The sequence below is a fragment of the Colius striatus genome, chromosome 3 (assembly GCF_028858725.1).
Source record: "Colius striatus isolate bColStr4 chromosome 3, bColStr4.1.hap1, whole genome shotgun sequence".
NCBI lineage: Eukaryota > Metazoa > Chordata > Aves > Coliiformes > Coliidae > Colius > Colius striatus.
Genome location: NC_084761.1, coordinates 64195574 through 64209682, shown reverse-complemented (window position 1 = coordinate 64209682; position 14109 = coordinate 64195574). Strand labels below are relative to the sequence as shown.

The 14109-nt window shown below is 40.1% G+C and overlaps 1 protein-coding gene across 2 annotated transcripts in view; it reads right to left on the bottom strand.

Annotated features, from left to right (window-relative positions):
• WWC2 (WW and C2 domain containing 2) overlaps positions 1-14109 on the bottom strand; it is a 108195-nt gene that overhangs the window by 12903 nt on the left and 81183 nt on the right. For both annotated transcript variants that reach the window (XM_061992380.1, XM_061992381.1), the window contains 8 exons: positions 13130-13253; positions 10595-10675; positions 10423-10509; positions 6874-7066; positions 5148-5312; positions 4256-4371; positions 3049-3241; positions 1077-1241 (listed from right to left, as the gene is read on the bottom strand). In XM_061992380.1, the coding sequence (XP_061848364.1) occupies positions 1077-1241; positions 3049-3241; positions 4256-4371; positions 5148-5312; positions 6874-7066; positions 10423-10509; positions 10595-10675; positions 13130-13253 (1124 nt within the window). The remainder of the gene's footprint in view (positions 1-1076; positions 1242-3048; positions 3242-4255; positions 4372-5147; positions 5313-6873; positions 7067-10422; positions 10510-10594; positions 10676-13129; positions 13254-14109) is intronic.

The window sequence follows — 14109 nt, the reverse complement described above, 5'->3', positions numbered from 1 at the left end:
CACAGGCAGGAAGCTAAGGCTCCATTTTTTTCCCCCCAATGCAATTAATTTGGAGTGTATAGGAATGAAGATGAAGGCTAGGTTCTGAATTCAGCCAATAATCTATCCAAATTACATAAAGACTGTTACAAAACAATCCGTTGTGTTTCATTCTGGAGTTCAATTTAAATATGTCGATACTGATTATAGGGGTCCAATGAGAATCACAGAGAAGTGATCAACTTTTAATATTCCCAAATGATTTAGGCAACTAGCTCTGACTGAAATGGAGAAGAATTGCAGCATAAGTAATTAGAAAAACCTGAACCATAGCTGTGTGAGTAACCTGTAGAAACTAATCAAAATAAACTGCCTTTTCTATGGGGTCTGCAATTAAAATCTATAAAACTGATAATCCATATTTAAATCTTTAAACACATGCTTTTCACAGTTAGTTTAGCAGCAAGATGGCTGGTGATTAATTTTTTTCCCACGCTAACATAGATCTAGAGAGATCAGAGAACTTTGTTGCCAAAGCCACCTTTAAAACTCCACCCCTTGGGCTTGTTCACACATCTTCCAAAGACATACATTACAGCAGCAGCAGTTTGGGCTGCCCAGGTCTAAAAACCAGTCCAGATACAAAGCGAGATTTAAAGCTGATGACCAAGCTCTTTCCACACTGTTACCCTTAAATAGATACATTATTAAAATATGGTAATGCAATGGCGGTTTACAGGGAACTCTAATCTGTGTTTTAATAAATTACCTTGCTGTGTGAGAGCTGTAGCTGCTGACATGCAGTGAAACTCACTTTTTGCAAACAGCCAGCCCAGGAGTCTTTGTTACTTGTCTCCAATGGCGTGTATTTTCACCCTAGTAAAGGTGGTTTGCAACAGTACGCAGCACTGCTGAAAGTCAATTCTACCACACATCAGGACAGTTACGGAAAGAAAGAAGCTAGAGAAAGCACAGGCTCCGCCTCTTGCAGGGAAAATGAGGTACATGACTCACTGTCATTAATGCATCTTTCCCAAGAAATTAAATGACTCTTTAGTTAATAGCTCTTCCTTCCTTCCAAGTGTTTTCCCTCTTACCCTACAGATGTACTGGTTCCGCTCGCCTGGAGAGAAGGTTTGTGAGCGCACGATCATGCTGCTCCTGACAAAGGGCCGCTGTCGGGAGCTCCAGCTGCCTCTGTCCTTGGGTCGCACCGCTGCCTTCTCCTTGCCTGACTCCTCTGTGTTAGTCTCTTTATCCACCTATGAAAAAAAGGAATTTAGTTTGTAAGAACTAGCCACATCCAGACACGTCACCACGTAGCTTTGTGTCTTTGGATTGTACTGGCATTTTTTGTTTTAGAAGATGGAGAAAGACCAGCAGCAAAAAGCATCTTGTACATACAGAGAAGCTGCACTAGGGAAAGAAACAAAACTCCCCAAATGCTTAATAGTGCAGGTGGAGTCTCTTGAAGGGACTCTTTGTATCCAGTAAACCCAAAACTTTTGCGGAAAGGCCTTTGCTGCCTTGCAAGATGGCCTGGAGCAAGCACTGTGCAACAAATGTTTTGCTTTGCCATTTGCAGACATTGCTATTGCACATTAACATTTGTATCTATTTAGCTGTGCATTTGCAGAGCAGCATGGTTCTGCCATGCCAGAGATGGTGCCTGCGTACGCTGAACAAGGCTGCTGAGAGTTATGTGGCTCAGGTTCCTTCAGAGAGACATCCTGTGGTAGGGCCTCAGGCCCCAGCAGCAGGGCTGCAGCAGCCCCTTGAGCCCAGGGCAGGGACACTGCTGGCACATGGGCAATTGCCTTCACAGCCACCAGCGGGCTGGAGCTGCCACCACCGCAGTTGCCACAGCTGATGGTGCCGATGTGCACCAGTGCATTCTTCAGCTGGGGTAATTCAATGAGGTTCATGGATTTCAATGTGCAGGTGATAAATACAATATTCGGCACAGCTGCAAGCCTGAGAGAGCCTGGCACATGAAAGATCTACACTGAGGCTGGCTTTGCAATCGAGGTCTGCCACGTCTTGTGCTCACTGCCCAGGGACAATCGCAGCCCAGGCTTAGCAAAATCCGTATGTGCCTGCCTGACCTTCAGATGTTGTCCTTGATGGCTCCCCTTGCCGAGTTAGGGCTTTGATCTATCTTTGCTTGCTACCCAGCAGACCGTCTGTCCTTTTACAGTGTGGCCTTAGCTCATTTGGCATCGTGCCATGCTAATTGGAAGTTAATTACAGTCTCAACCAAGTCCACTGAGGTGTTAAACTTCTCTATTGTCACAAACTTGAAGGAATGTAATTTTTTGCCTTTTTACCTTTGTTATTTTACAGAACCTGTGGGTTCAACATATGCAATAATGTTTTCATCAAGATGCAGAACGGTGTTCTAAAAATTTTATTTCTAGAGTCTGTGCTACCACATCAGGGATATGCTCACTGTACTAACAGTGCCCTCACAAAGCTGGAATGTAATTTAAAGCGAATGGTTAACAAGAACATGCAATTAGAATTTCTTATGTGTGGGTAGTTCAATAGTACACAGTTTAAATAAACACGTTGGCATTTTCTGTTCATTAATCTCTCATCTTCTTCTGTGCTAAGCCAGTTTTGGTATTTCACATCCTAAAATAAAGGGAAAAAGTAAGAAATTCCCCCACTGCCTTAAAGATCTCGACCCCTTGTTTATCAGATAAATCAGGAAAAAAAAAAGGAAACGATGAAACAGGTGTGCAGAAAGATTTTAAATATGCCCTAGTTGAAGCTATTGAACTGCACTTGTATTTTAAATATTCTCCCCTTGCAACAGAAGTGAAGATACACATTTCTATTTAATTGTCTTTGGCTTAGAAGTTCTGCCTAGCATGTCTGTTTAATGCCCTCTTTGTAGGTCAGAAGTTACCACACCAATTTCATCAAAAGTACATACTGACAAGTGTCACAGCAAAGGCCACATCAAATGCAAATGCTCAGATGCAGCAGACTTCTACATTAAGTCCTCAGAAACAGATCTTCAGACACAGTAAGGTACTGCAGGGATGCATATTTTAAGACATTCACCATTGTCAGTATCACTGTAGCTTGCTGGCTTTCGTGGGCCTCATCACTCTTCTCTTTGTCTTTGTCTTCCTTTGTTCCTGGTGCATCACTGAGGAGCCCCATGTCATCAGTACAGTCGCCTTCTCTTGCCAGCTTAATGCCATCCTCTTCTTCATCCACAATTTCATCAGAGGCTTCCACCAGCATTTCTAACCTGCATGAACAAAGGGAGCCTGGGCTTATTCTCAAACTCAAAAAGCCCACCAGAGAAAGCTATCATAAGGTCTAGGCCTTCACCCATGTATAATGTACACATTTTCCTGACAGGCAAAACAAGAGTATCACCCAAATGCTTCCATTAAGTTCATGTGAAGGCACATTTCATTATATGCCTGAGTAAAATCCTTGAGTAAAAGCTGTAATATGAAGTTCACCTTCAAGATCATTATGACAACACTGCACTACATTCAGTAGCTCTATATCGATAACACTGAAGGACTTTGGTGGCAATAAACTCATAAACCAAATCAGTGAGTCTGCCCTTCCCCTGTGATAAAGCATGTATTTATTTCTACACTGCAGCTGAGAAACTGCACAGGAGTAGAACTCAACACAGTAACTGAGCAAGAAATCTGTTTCTTGGGAAAGCTCTCAATTTCTTCAAAAACAAGACCATGAATGGAAGAGCACAGACACTGACTTTGTCAGACAGCAGCTCTCTTTTCAAATCCTGTTCGTTGCTTATTATAGTTAATGCAACTAGTATTTGAAGAGAGATTCTTCTAGCACACGCCTCCAGTGGCTTAGACTCCCCAAGTGGTTTCACAGGAAGATGTACACGGAACAAAGGAGCATCAGCAGTGGGAGTTAGAGCGGCCAAGGCACTGTAAAACTAAAAGAAGGTGAACAAACTGACCACGCAGGAGAACAAGACGTCACCCCAGTGTCAGAGGTGGTGAGACACTGGCATAATTGCCCAAATAGCCTGTGGATGCCCCATCCCTGGCAGTGTACAAGGCCAGGTTGGATGAGGCTTTGAGACACTTGGTCCAGTGGAAGGTGTCCCAGTCCACGGCAGGGAGGTTGGAACCAGATGATCTTTAAAGGTCCCTTCCACCCAAACCACTCCATCATTCTATGATTCTTCTGTGAAAGTACAACCCTTTCATTTATCTTAAAACAGTGAAAAAAATTTGCATGAACAGTGAAGAAGGAAAAGTAGCTTTACCAGTCTTCCTCAGAACCTCTTTGCTCCTGTTCCTCCTCTTCCTCATCTTCAGCCAGCTCTTGTTCGACTGCTTCCAGCTCGGCAGATGTCCTCTCCAGCAGAGCTGACACAGCATCCTGCTCCCAAGGGAAGTGGAGATGAAACCAAAAGTGAGTGATACATAACATGGGTAAAAAAAATGCCAACTCTTCCAAAAGCTGCATTACCTTGCTGCCAGCAAAAACATGACTCAGATCACAAGTATAAGGGGTTTGAATTCCACTGTGTAGCACATGGACTGATTGTTTTTATACAAAGTAAATCTCAATAAAAAATAGACTGTTTGTAAATGACAACACAATCAAATATCCTACTGTCGTCCTTTAACATCTCATCTCTCCTTCCCTCTCATAATTGTAATATCCCTAGGTAGAAAAGGGTTGCTCTTAAAAATTACACTTAACATAGTTCTCTTAAGAACATGTTAAAGCAGAAAAGCTTACTTAATCAGAAGGGTTAGTATGTGTTTTGCACAAACAGCATTTTCAGCCAATGGCTTTAGATATGCAAATTCAAATAATTAACAGCACTTTTTAACGTGTGTGCATGAAAATCAATGGTCAGCCTCGGGATGCTCTTCAATATCATTCTTTTTAAAATGAAACACTGCTGAAGTCTTTGAGATTGGAGTGTAATTTTGCATCCCACTACAGAGCATCAGCCCTATCCACACTTGCTGGCAAGCCTGAATCCCCATACAGGATGCACTGACACATAAAGCCACTATAGACAGAAGTGGCAGCAAGACAACAGGGCTTTGTGCTTCCAGAAAAGGAGAAGTCACATATTCAAACAACCACAGTGCAACGGCACAATTAGAGTCTGTTACAGTTACAGCCAACATGTTGCTCACCAAGTCCAGCGAGTCTGATGCCTGCTTGCTTAAGAGAAACACAGATTCTTCATTTTGTTCCTTGGTTCTTCTGCCAGGAATTTGTTTGCAAGGCAATAGGTTGTACCACAGAGTACAAGTCTCATTAGAAAATGATAAATCTGCCAGACTAATCTGAGTCCCAGCCTGCACAAAATAAAGAAAACGCTTTAAATTTGGTTGTTGTTTTTTTTCCTCAAGACAGCTGAAAATAAATTCTACTGTATTTATCACATAAAAAGGCAGCACAAGTTTGACACGAATCTTTAACTGTACAATTTCCTATTCCCCTCTACTTCTAGTGAAACAAACACAAGTACATGGAAAGCTCTTTCATTTTATCCATTCTGCCTTTTCAGTCTGTGGGCTTTCTCCCCAGATGCACATGCATAAAACCCTTCTATACCACTGTAATGCACACATCTGCTCTCTATAGCATTCCATAATGAAAACCTGTGCCAATGAAACCACTCATGGAGCAGTACCTTTCAGTCAATTTTTCAGTTGTTCCACCACAAGAATCGTCAATACGGCCAACAATAACGAGTGACCTTGTTTGCTCTGACCACCGAAGAAGCAGATGAAAAGACAATATAAGAGACGAGGAAACCTCTTCATTTGGACAAGCACTGACATCCACTGAGTTGGCATTCTGGGAAAATGCAGGAAGTACTCCTGTCTGGGTTGTGCCCTGGAGATGAAAATCCTCTGTTCTCTGGCAAAGCAAATAGTCTTCACAGCTACTGGGCCACTTACAGAACTCTTGCCAAGACTGGTCTTGTTGCTCAGAGCTTTCTGCTGGGGGTAGTACTCCCATCTCTTTCTTTTCATCTTGTGATTCACCCTTGTGCCTCGGGGTCTTTGTCTGGGGGATTTATTGAGGAGGTTTTGTTTGTTTTGGTTTTTTTTTCACCTTTGAATCCTAAATTCTGTTGCATGTTTGGTTTGCTCTTTCCTTACTTGAGGGAGAATCTCTCACATACTGTAAAAGACTAACACATTCCCCAGGAATTAAGTTAACTTCTACACTTTTGAAAATGAGAGGCTGCTCCCATTAGTGAGGGCCAATGAACCCCACCAGATTCCACTCACTGTGCTACTAAGTCATGGTGTAAAACTAAACTGAGTTGCATCAATGAGACTGTGCAAAATCAATTTGAAAGTAAATGTAGCATCACTAGTTAGGTGATGACCACAATTAACAACAAAATTTTAAAAGTGACAGTTTCAAACAGGCTGGTCTATGAATGTCAAGCCTTCTTAATATTTCTACACATCACGGAGACTGAAAAGGTGGATATTATGTAATCTACAAGAATGTGCAGAAAAGATATTTTGTTTGCTCTTTGTGACAAGTTTGAACAAGGAGGGCTTGCTGGGTTCTTTTGGACCTGCTGTGGCTCTTATTCAGCTTTGACTTTAAAATCTAGTGTTAAGAGTAATGTTGCAGTGAAGTTTATGTGGCTTGTTTTTAACATATAAAACTGTAGAGATGGAATAGCAATCTGCAATTAAAAGGTTAAGGTGATGCAGTGTTATAATTATCCAAACACCTCCTGAAACTTGGTGGTATTTTAAATAGTACAGCAACAACCAAGTTATGCTTGTCTTCAAGTACTGTGAAATTTTAGCAGTCTTGACCATCAAAATAAGAGAGGACGCTATGAACAAACGCGTGCCAAAACAAGCCAGAAAGAAAACTGCATACCAAGCATTCTTCCCGATGACTTCTACTGACAGCACAAACATCTATCCTCAGCGTCTTCTGCAGCACCGTTACTTGGGAAATGGCTGCTCTGAATATCTCGTTGAATGAAATAGTTTCCATGGCAGGATGGACTCTTGTGCGGAACAGACAGCTGCTATCAGGCGAGGATGGAAGTACAGCTACTCTAATGTACCTGCAGGAAACAAACCAGAGTCTTCACCTGCATTTACAGTACCACATGCTGGTGCTGTGTGACAGAAGTTGACCCCATTGACTGCACAGCAAGAAAAATGAAACAGCAACAAATCAGAGGTGGAATAGAAAATGAGGAGTGAGGAACTCCTCCTGCCCCTTCCACAAACATTTCTATGCCTGGTAAGTTAGAAGCAAGAGAGGTAGTGATTTTTTTCTCTATCCAAATTTATCCTCTGGTTTGGTACTGTGAACACTGAAGATCATCTCACAGATGGGAGGAAACATGACCTTAATTTAAAAAAAGACAAAAATTTGGGTGGATGTAAAAATTAAACTCTTACAATGATCTGAGCAGCACCGAAAAGCATTGACATCCTTTAGTCTTTCAAAGAAACAAACAAACCAAACCAAATCAAAGAAACTACAGAAAATGAGGAAGACAATAGATAGGCCCATAGCTGCTTCATATCAATTCATAACACATTAAGTCTCACATAAGTGAGACTTACAAGGCTGCACCTTGCAGGCGTAAACTTAAGCACGAGGAGTAACCTGAAATTGTTACACAGCTGCAATCTTTTTATAGAACAAATATGAAAGGGTATTATATGGATACAGATAATATTTTCTAAGTTGCAGGTCTCACTTTAGTAGTAGCTCGGTAAAGGCATTCTGATGCAATTTGTACACGTTATTTACCTAATGCACAGCTTCTCCTACACATGAATGAGCATAGTAATTGTTTTACATCTTTCTGTGTCTGTGTATTAGCTCATTTCTGGTATTGGTTTTAAATATAATTGACATTCACTGTACAACAGAACGCGATGAAGCTAGCTGAAGCAAGAAGAAAAAGTATACCAAGGAAAACTATTCTGGAAAAAACCTCATTCTCCCAAAATCTCTAGTACTATTGCTATGATCTCTGGTAATGACTTTGCACATTCCATGGTTATTATTATTAAAAACTTAGTTTTACATTAATTAAACCAAAAGAAATGAAGTCTATGAGAAATTTTATTTTGTTATTTCAATGTGGGTTTAACCTTTATTCCCCAGTTATGCCAGGCTTCTTGGGATAAAGAGTAAGATATAAGTTGTTTGGTCTCATGTGTATCCTAGATAGCAGGTATACAGCCTTTTGACAAACCAATCCCAAAGTTAAGCGGTAGTGTAGTGCAGTTCCGGTAATCCTGCTACTGTGGTCACAGAAATGTTGGTGAGCAATTTGCACAGTCTGCTGAAAAAAGCCATTTTAACAGATTAAAAAAACAGAAACATTTAGAAAAGAAGTAGAAATAGAAATAGAAGAGAAGGCATATTAAAAGTATGTTTAAAAGGTGGGTCATTAGATCTTTCTTTTAATATCTGTTAGCCAGTTTATTGGCATCAAGCCAGAAAGACGGGTAAACTGAGAAGGAAAAGATAAATTGCTCACTGGCTTTGAAGAGTGGCTACTTTTGGTTTAATTAAAAAGTTAAAAAGACAACCAATGTCTCAAATTTTGCTGTGACAATCCTATGACCTCTGAACTGATGAAAAAATGATCCGGACACAAATAATCGGTATTTGGCCTACTCTAAAAGTGAACAGCTGATGCAAACATTGTTGAGATAGATATCAATAAGACCATGTCACATCTATTCCTCTGTGTGTAAAGGCTCAATAAAGTACTAACCTATCTCATTTGACGGTCTAGAAAATACAGTTATAACACAGAATCACTTTCCAGATCCAATTTTTATCATGGTACATATCTGTACAGTGTATATATAAACACACAATGTCAAATGACAGAAGAAGTATTATTTGCAAAGGTCCTTCCCTTACATTTCGTCCTTTCTTCCTCCTTGCTTTGTGTAGCTTTACTTCTGTTAATCAGCAGCAGGTCTGGACTTCTACACTGAAGACCACTAATTACAAATTCACAGAATCACAGAATGGTAGGGATTGGAAGGGACCTTTAGAGATCATCTAGTCCAACCCCCTGCAGAAGCAGGGTCACCTAGATCAGGTCACACAGGAACATGTCCAGTTGGGTCTTGAAGACCTCCAAGGAAGGAGACTCCACAACCTCTCTGGGAAGCCTGTGCCAGGGCTCCATCACCCTCACAGTGAAACAGTTTTTTCTTATGTTTAAATGGAACTTTTTGTGTTCCAGCTTTATCTCATTACCCCTTGTCCTGTTACTAGACACCATAGAAAAAAGGGATCTCCCAACCTCCTGACATCCTACTTAACTTTCCTACATTAATTCCTAAAAAGATGCCAATTATGACCTAACTTTGTATTATGGAACATTTTGTTGCCATTTTTGTATTCTACAATATCTACTTTTCCTCTCAACTATGTCAATTTTTTTCTTCTATAGTTTTTCTGTATTCTTGTGCTAAATGCTAGCAGACTTGTAAGGTCAGCAGGGGAAAGAGAGAAATCAGAGAAGGATGGATGGTAGTAGACAATCACATATTATTAAAGCAAAAAGAAAGCAAACAGAAAAATCCAACGAGGATCCAGGCCTGGATCCTCACACATACTTTCTGTATTCAGTGGCTTCCTACTGGTCTGCCAATCAAAGTCACGGTGATCGGGACAGGGGATAGGGAACCAGCAAGACAATCACATTTTCCAAGGTGTGGTTATGTTTTACACCGATCTTATTAAGCTTCTCAGCAGTTTAAGACAGCTCTCCAGTCTGTGAAACAATTCACTGAAGTACAAGTGTTCCCGAGGAGCCAAGACAACCTGTACTTACTTGTACATGAGAGTTTTGGATTAGAATCTCAGTGGTAACCTTTTCTCATTCAGGCATTTTTGTTCAGTTCCTACATATGATTTCCACTGTAACTACTTTTAGACCTCTCCTGTTGGTCCAGTTCAACACAAGAACTAATTCTTAACAGACTTCCAAGCTCCAGTTGTTAGGGATGGTGTATCCCAATGTGGCTGTGCTTGTCCACTTGCAATTTATCAAGTTACTCCCCACCTTTAAAAGCTCACTTAAAAGACATGAAAATGCCATATAAATGTACAAAGATGACATTCTGAACTGAAAGAATGGCAAAGAATGTTTCTAGTAACTAGGAAATAGCTGGTCTCCACTCACAAAAATACAGAATATATAAAAACACTAAATGAAGCATCACTTGAAGACAACTCTTGTTTCCTGATATTTTCTTTTTCTTGCAGCATTGCTGGGATATGTAAGAGTAAAGTATTACTCCACTCTGAAAAGTTTTATACATATTTCAGTGCTGTTAGGCAGTAAATCAATCCATTCCTCTGGAGTATTTGTACAATTTGTTATTATACTCTCATATTTCAACACTACTGCTCAGTGACTGTTTGACTTACACTTTAGAGCCAAGGGGGACAGAAAATGCTGGAAGATTTTTGAGCCGTGCTATGATTATCACAAAACTTGAATTGCTGTGGTCGTATCTATAAAAGAAAGGACAACATGAGGGAAGTTTACTCTTCACATTTACGCGTGAACAGAAATATTCCCTTTGCTGGTGTCACTTACCTGAGTCCTATTTGTACCTGGGCAGCCTCTAGAGTTGTTGCGTCATCCTCACCGTAGGCAATGTCCTCAGTTTCATTTGGTCTAGGACAAACAGGCAGATACTCAAATTTTGGACAATTACAGTTAGCTTTCAGCAATAATTAAAGTATATGCATTCTCCTAATCAGGCTGGCTTAATTACAGTATGCACTCCAAATGAGAATTTCAGAGCCTACATAATAGCCATGCTTGTTTTAGGGACAGTGGTTGCCTGAACAGTTTGACAACTCCAGTAATGAGTCAGGACGGCCTTAGGCTGATTACTGAGGCAGGCCAGACTAACAAGCAAAGGAAAAACTCATGACATTTTCCTTTGCATACTTAGTACTTCTTTATTACCCTGCACACAAAATTGGAAATTAAAATTTGTAATAACCATCAGACCACCTGTAAACTGGATATTAAATACTGCTTTGGAGAATACTTGAGAAGCAGGAGCTCTGTCAAATAAACAGGTTTCTGTGCAAACAAGAGGCATCTTTCCCCTGAGCTTGTTCAAACCAAAAGGACCCAAGTCTTGCAGCTGAAAAGCAACTCTAGTGTCGAATGGAATTACAGAGAATCTGTGTGGCGAAATAATTTCCAGTCATTTTCTGGGAGGTTTGAGTGAGGACGTTGTATTAATGTGTTTCATTGATTTTTAAGCCTAGATTGTTTGGATCAATAAACAAGACCGAGATAGAAAATGTGGAGAATGACATAGACATCCCACAAGATATGACTGCATTATTTTAAGACTCTGTATTTAGAGGCTTCCTTTTCAACTATTCATTTCCTGGGTGATGGTAATTTGATAGAGTGTGTTTATTTCCTCCCATGCCTTAAATTACTCAATACAAAGGACTGGCCTATACAGCAGAAATCACTGTACTGTAACTTCAGAAGCATACTGACAAATTATAAGTCATTCCATACACAGTGCTCATAAAGACACTTCTACTAAACATAAGCAATTCACACAGAAGCACTCATTACCTCTTCACTACTTCCTACTCGGTAATAATTAAGAGTATCCACACCTGGAGCTATCATGGAATAACCAGAGTCTCTAAATCTTTGCTTGCACAAATGGCAATAGCTTCCTTTTGTACACAGACTCAGGGGATGCAACTGTTTTCTTTCCTCTTTCCCCAAGTAATGACAGGAAGATGAGAGGAACGTGTTCTGTTATGCACCTATCCCACCACTCGCGGTCATTCGAGAGGACAGCTAAAGACTTGCTTCACAGAACATCCACAGCTGTTGGCCCAGTGTCTGTTCCTTTCCGTTCGCTGGAGCAGACAGTAATTTTTGACGACATTGGTTCAGAATTGAAACAAAATGGAGAGACAATGGTTATTGAACTGAAATACATAGTCATGGCAGCTCGGTCAAGTGAAGGCTGAGCTGTTAATAGATGGGAGTTTATTTCAGCCTAAGAAGCTGCATTATGTCTGACCGAAGACACAGGGCAAACTAATACTAGGATTCAGAGTTGAGGGTGAAATACAGGTCCATGACCTAAGATGAGATTGAATGGGCCCTGTAAAACTTCAGAAGAATTCCCTCTTGTATTTGAGCTTTTCTCTTTGGTCTCACCTGTTTTTATTAACTTTTAATTTGTGACAGACTCAGAACGTAGAAGTAATTTTATCAGAGACCAATAAAAAACATTTACAATACCATACTGCATCTTTACCTGTCCCGATAAAAACCAAATCATTTAGCCTGTCAACAAAATACATGCATCTCCATTTTGAAACCATCCTCTCTAAATATTCAAAAGGACAAATAATTCTTAATCTTCACAACTTGCCGAAACTGAGGCGAAAAATAAAGATTTTGGTTTGTCTCATAGTTTGCAGTCTGTTATGCAGTCTAAAAGTTCATTGTTCTCGCTGACAGAAACCAGACAACACTATCTAAGCTAGCATGAAGAATACTGTAGAAGTTCTGTCTTGTTAAAAGGCAACAAGAGTAAATATGTTTCTTACACCCTGTTCACCCGAGTGAAACGTGAACATTAAGCCCTACCCTGGGTTATTTTTATGCTGACATTACAACTGAGGATTTTCTTATCTTCCTGATATCCTCTTTTCTAAAAGAATAAAATATTTAAGCAAAATGCTGTCTTAACACTGTATCTAAGCAAAACAAGAAATAACAAAAGTTATTCTGAGTAGAGTCAATACAACCACGTTGCAGAATCTGCTTAGTTTAAACCCATCTTTTCTCCCAGGAAAACTTCTAACAAGAAAAAAACCCCACAAGATTAGAAGGTAGCATATTAATGCTACTCAAACAAGTTATACAAGCACTCCAATGCAAATTTGTTAGCTTAAAATAAGATCCAATCAAACTTTGTTGTTTGGCAAATGTTCCTTCCTTTCAACATAAAAGTAGGAAATACTTATAAAACAGGTAAGACTGATAAGCTACTCAGGCTGGTATTACAGAACTGCTTATAGATATATTTATCTTTTTGGTGGAAAGATTTGGAGTATTTCTCAAACCTACTGTTTGACAGAAGCTTCATATACACCACTATCTCCAGCTACCGACTCATCAGACACAGCAGCAGACACACAAGCTGTTTTCTCCTCAAGCAGGTGACCAGCTCTTGTTCTTGGTAAGTCAACACCTACAGAAAGAAAGAAGAATGAAAATTAGTCCAAGAGATTCATAATCAGAAAGAGAGAAGTACATAGCTTAGAAAGTTGACAAGTTGAAAGCAGTGACCCTTAACCGAGTATCACAGAGTAGTTTTGTTCCACATCATTAAACATTCTGAGACTGTACTGCTGTTATCACATATTCTGGCTAGGGATATAACCAAACTGATGAACTTGAAAATGTACAACTATTACTCCTTCTCAGAGACACAGGCTCCTTTTGTCACCTGTTTCTGTTGAGCTAGTTATTAACCTTCATTGTCTTCATTATTAACCCTCATTGTCTTGATCTTAAAACCTGTATTTGCCACGTTTACATTCTGCATGGTGCTAACACTGTGGCTACATGCAAAGTGCTTGCCTACTGTTCATTAAATATTCAGAAGTCAGACAGACACCCTCTCCCCAGTGATATAACTGCTGGAAATGAAAAATCCCCTCTGGTTTACTGACATCAAAAACTCCTATGCTGCAGTCTCTTTACTATCAACTACTACTTAGCTTTAATCTTCAACTCACATTCATACACTAGTGTCAGACAGTGAAGTGGCAGCATTCAGGGAAAGCCACGTTCCACAGCACCGTAAGTTGAGGGGCCATGCAATACTTTCCTCTGCCAAAGGGTGAGGATATTGGTATGCATTATCATCTCCACCTGAATCATGACTTTACATCTTGTTAAGATGTTTAAAATTTCAGGCTTCAGATTAGATGATTGATTGCTGCATTCGCGCTTTTATTTACAGCAGTGGGAATGCTTTTTCCTTGATGATGAAGTGCTCTTTCCCTTCTCCCCCACCCTGTGAGGGGTGAAGGTGATGACAT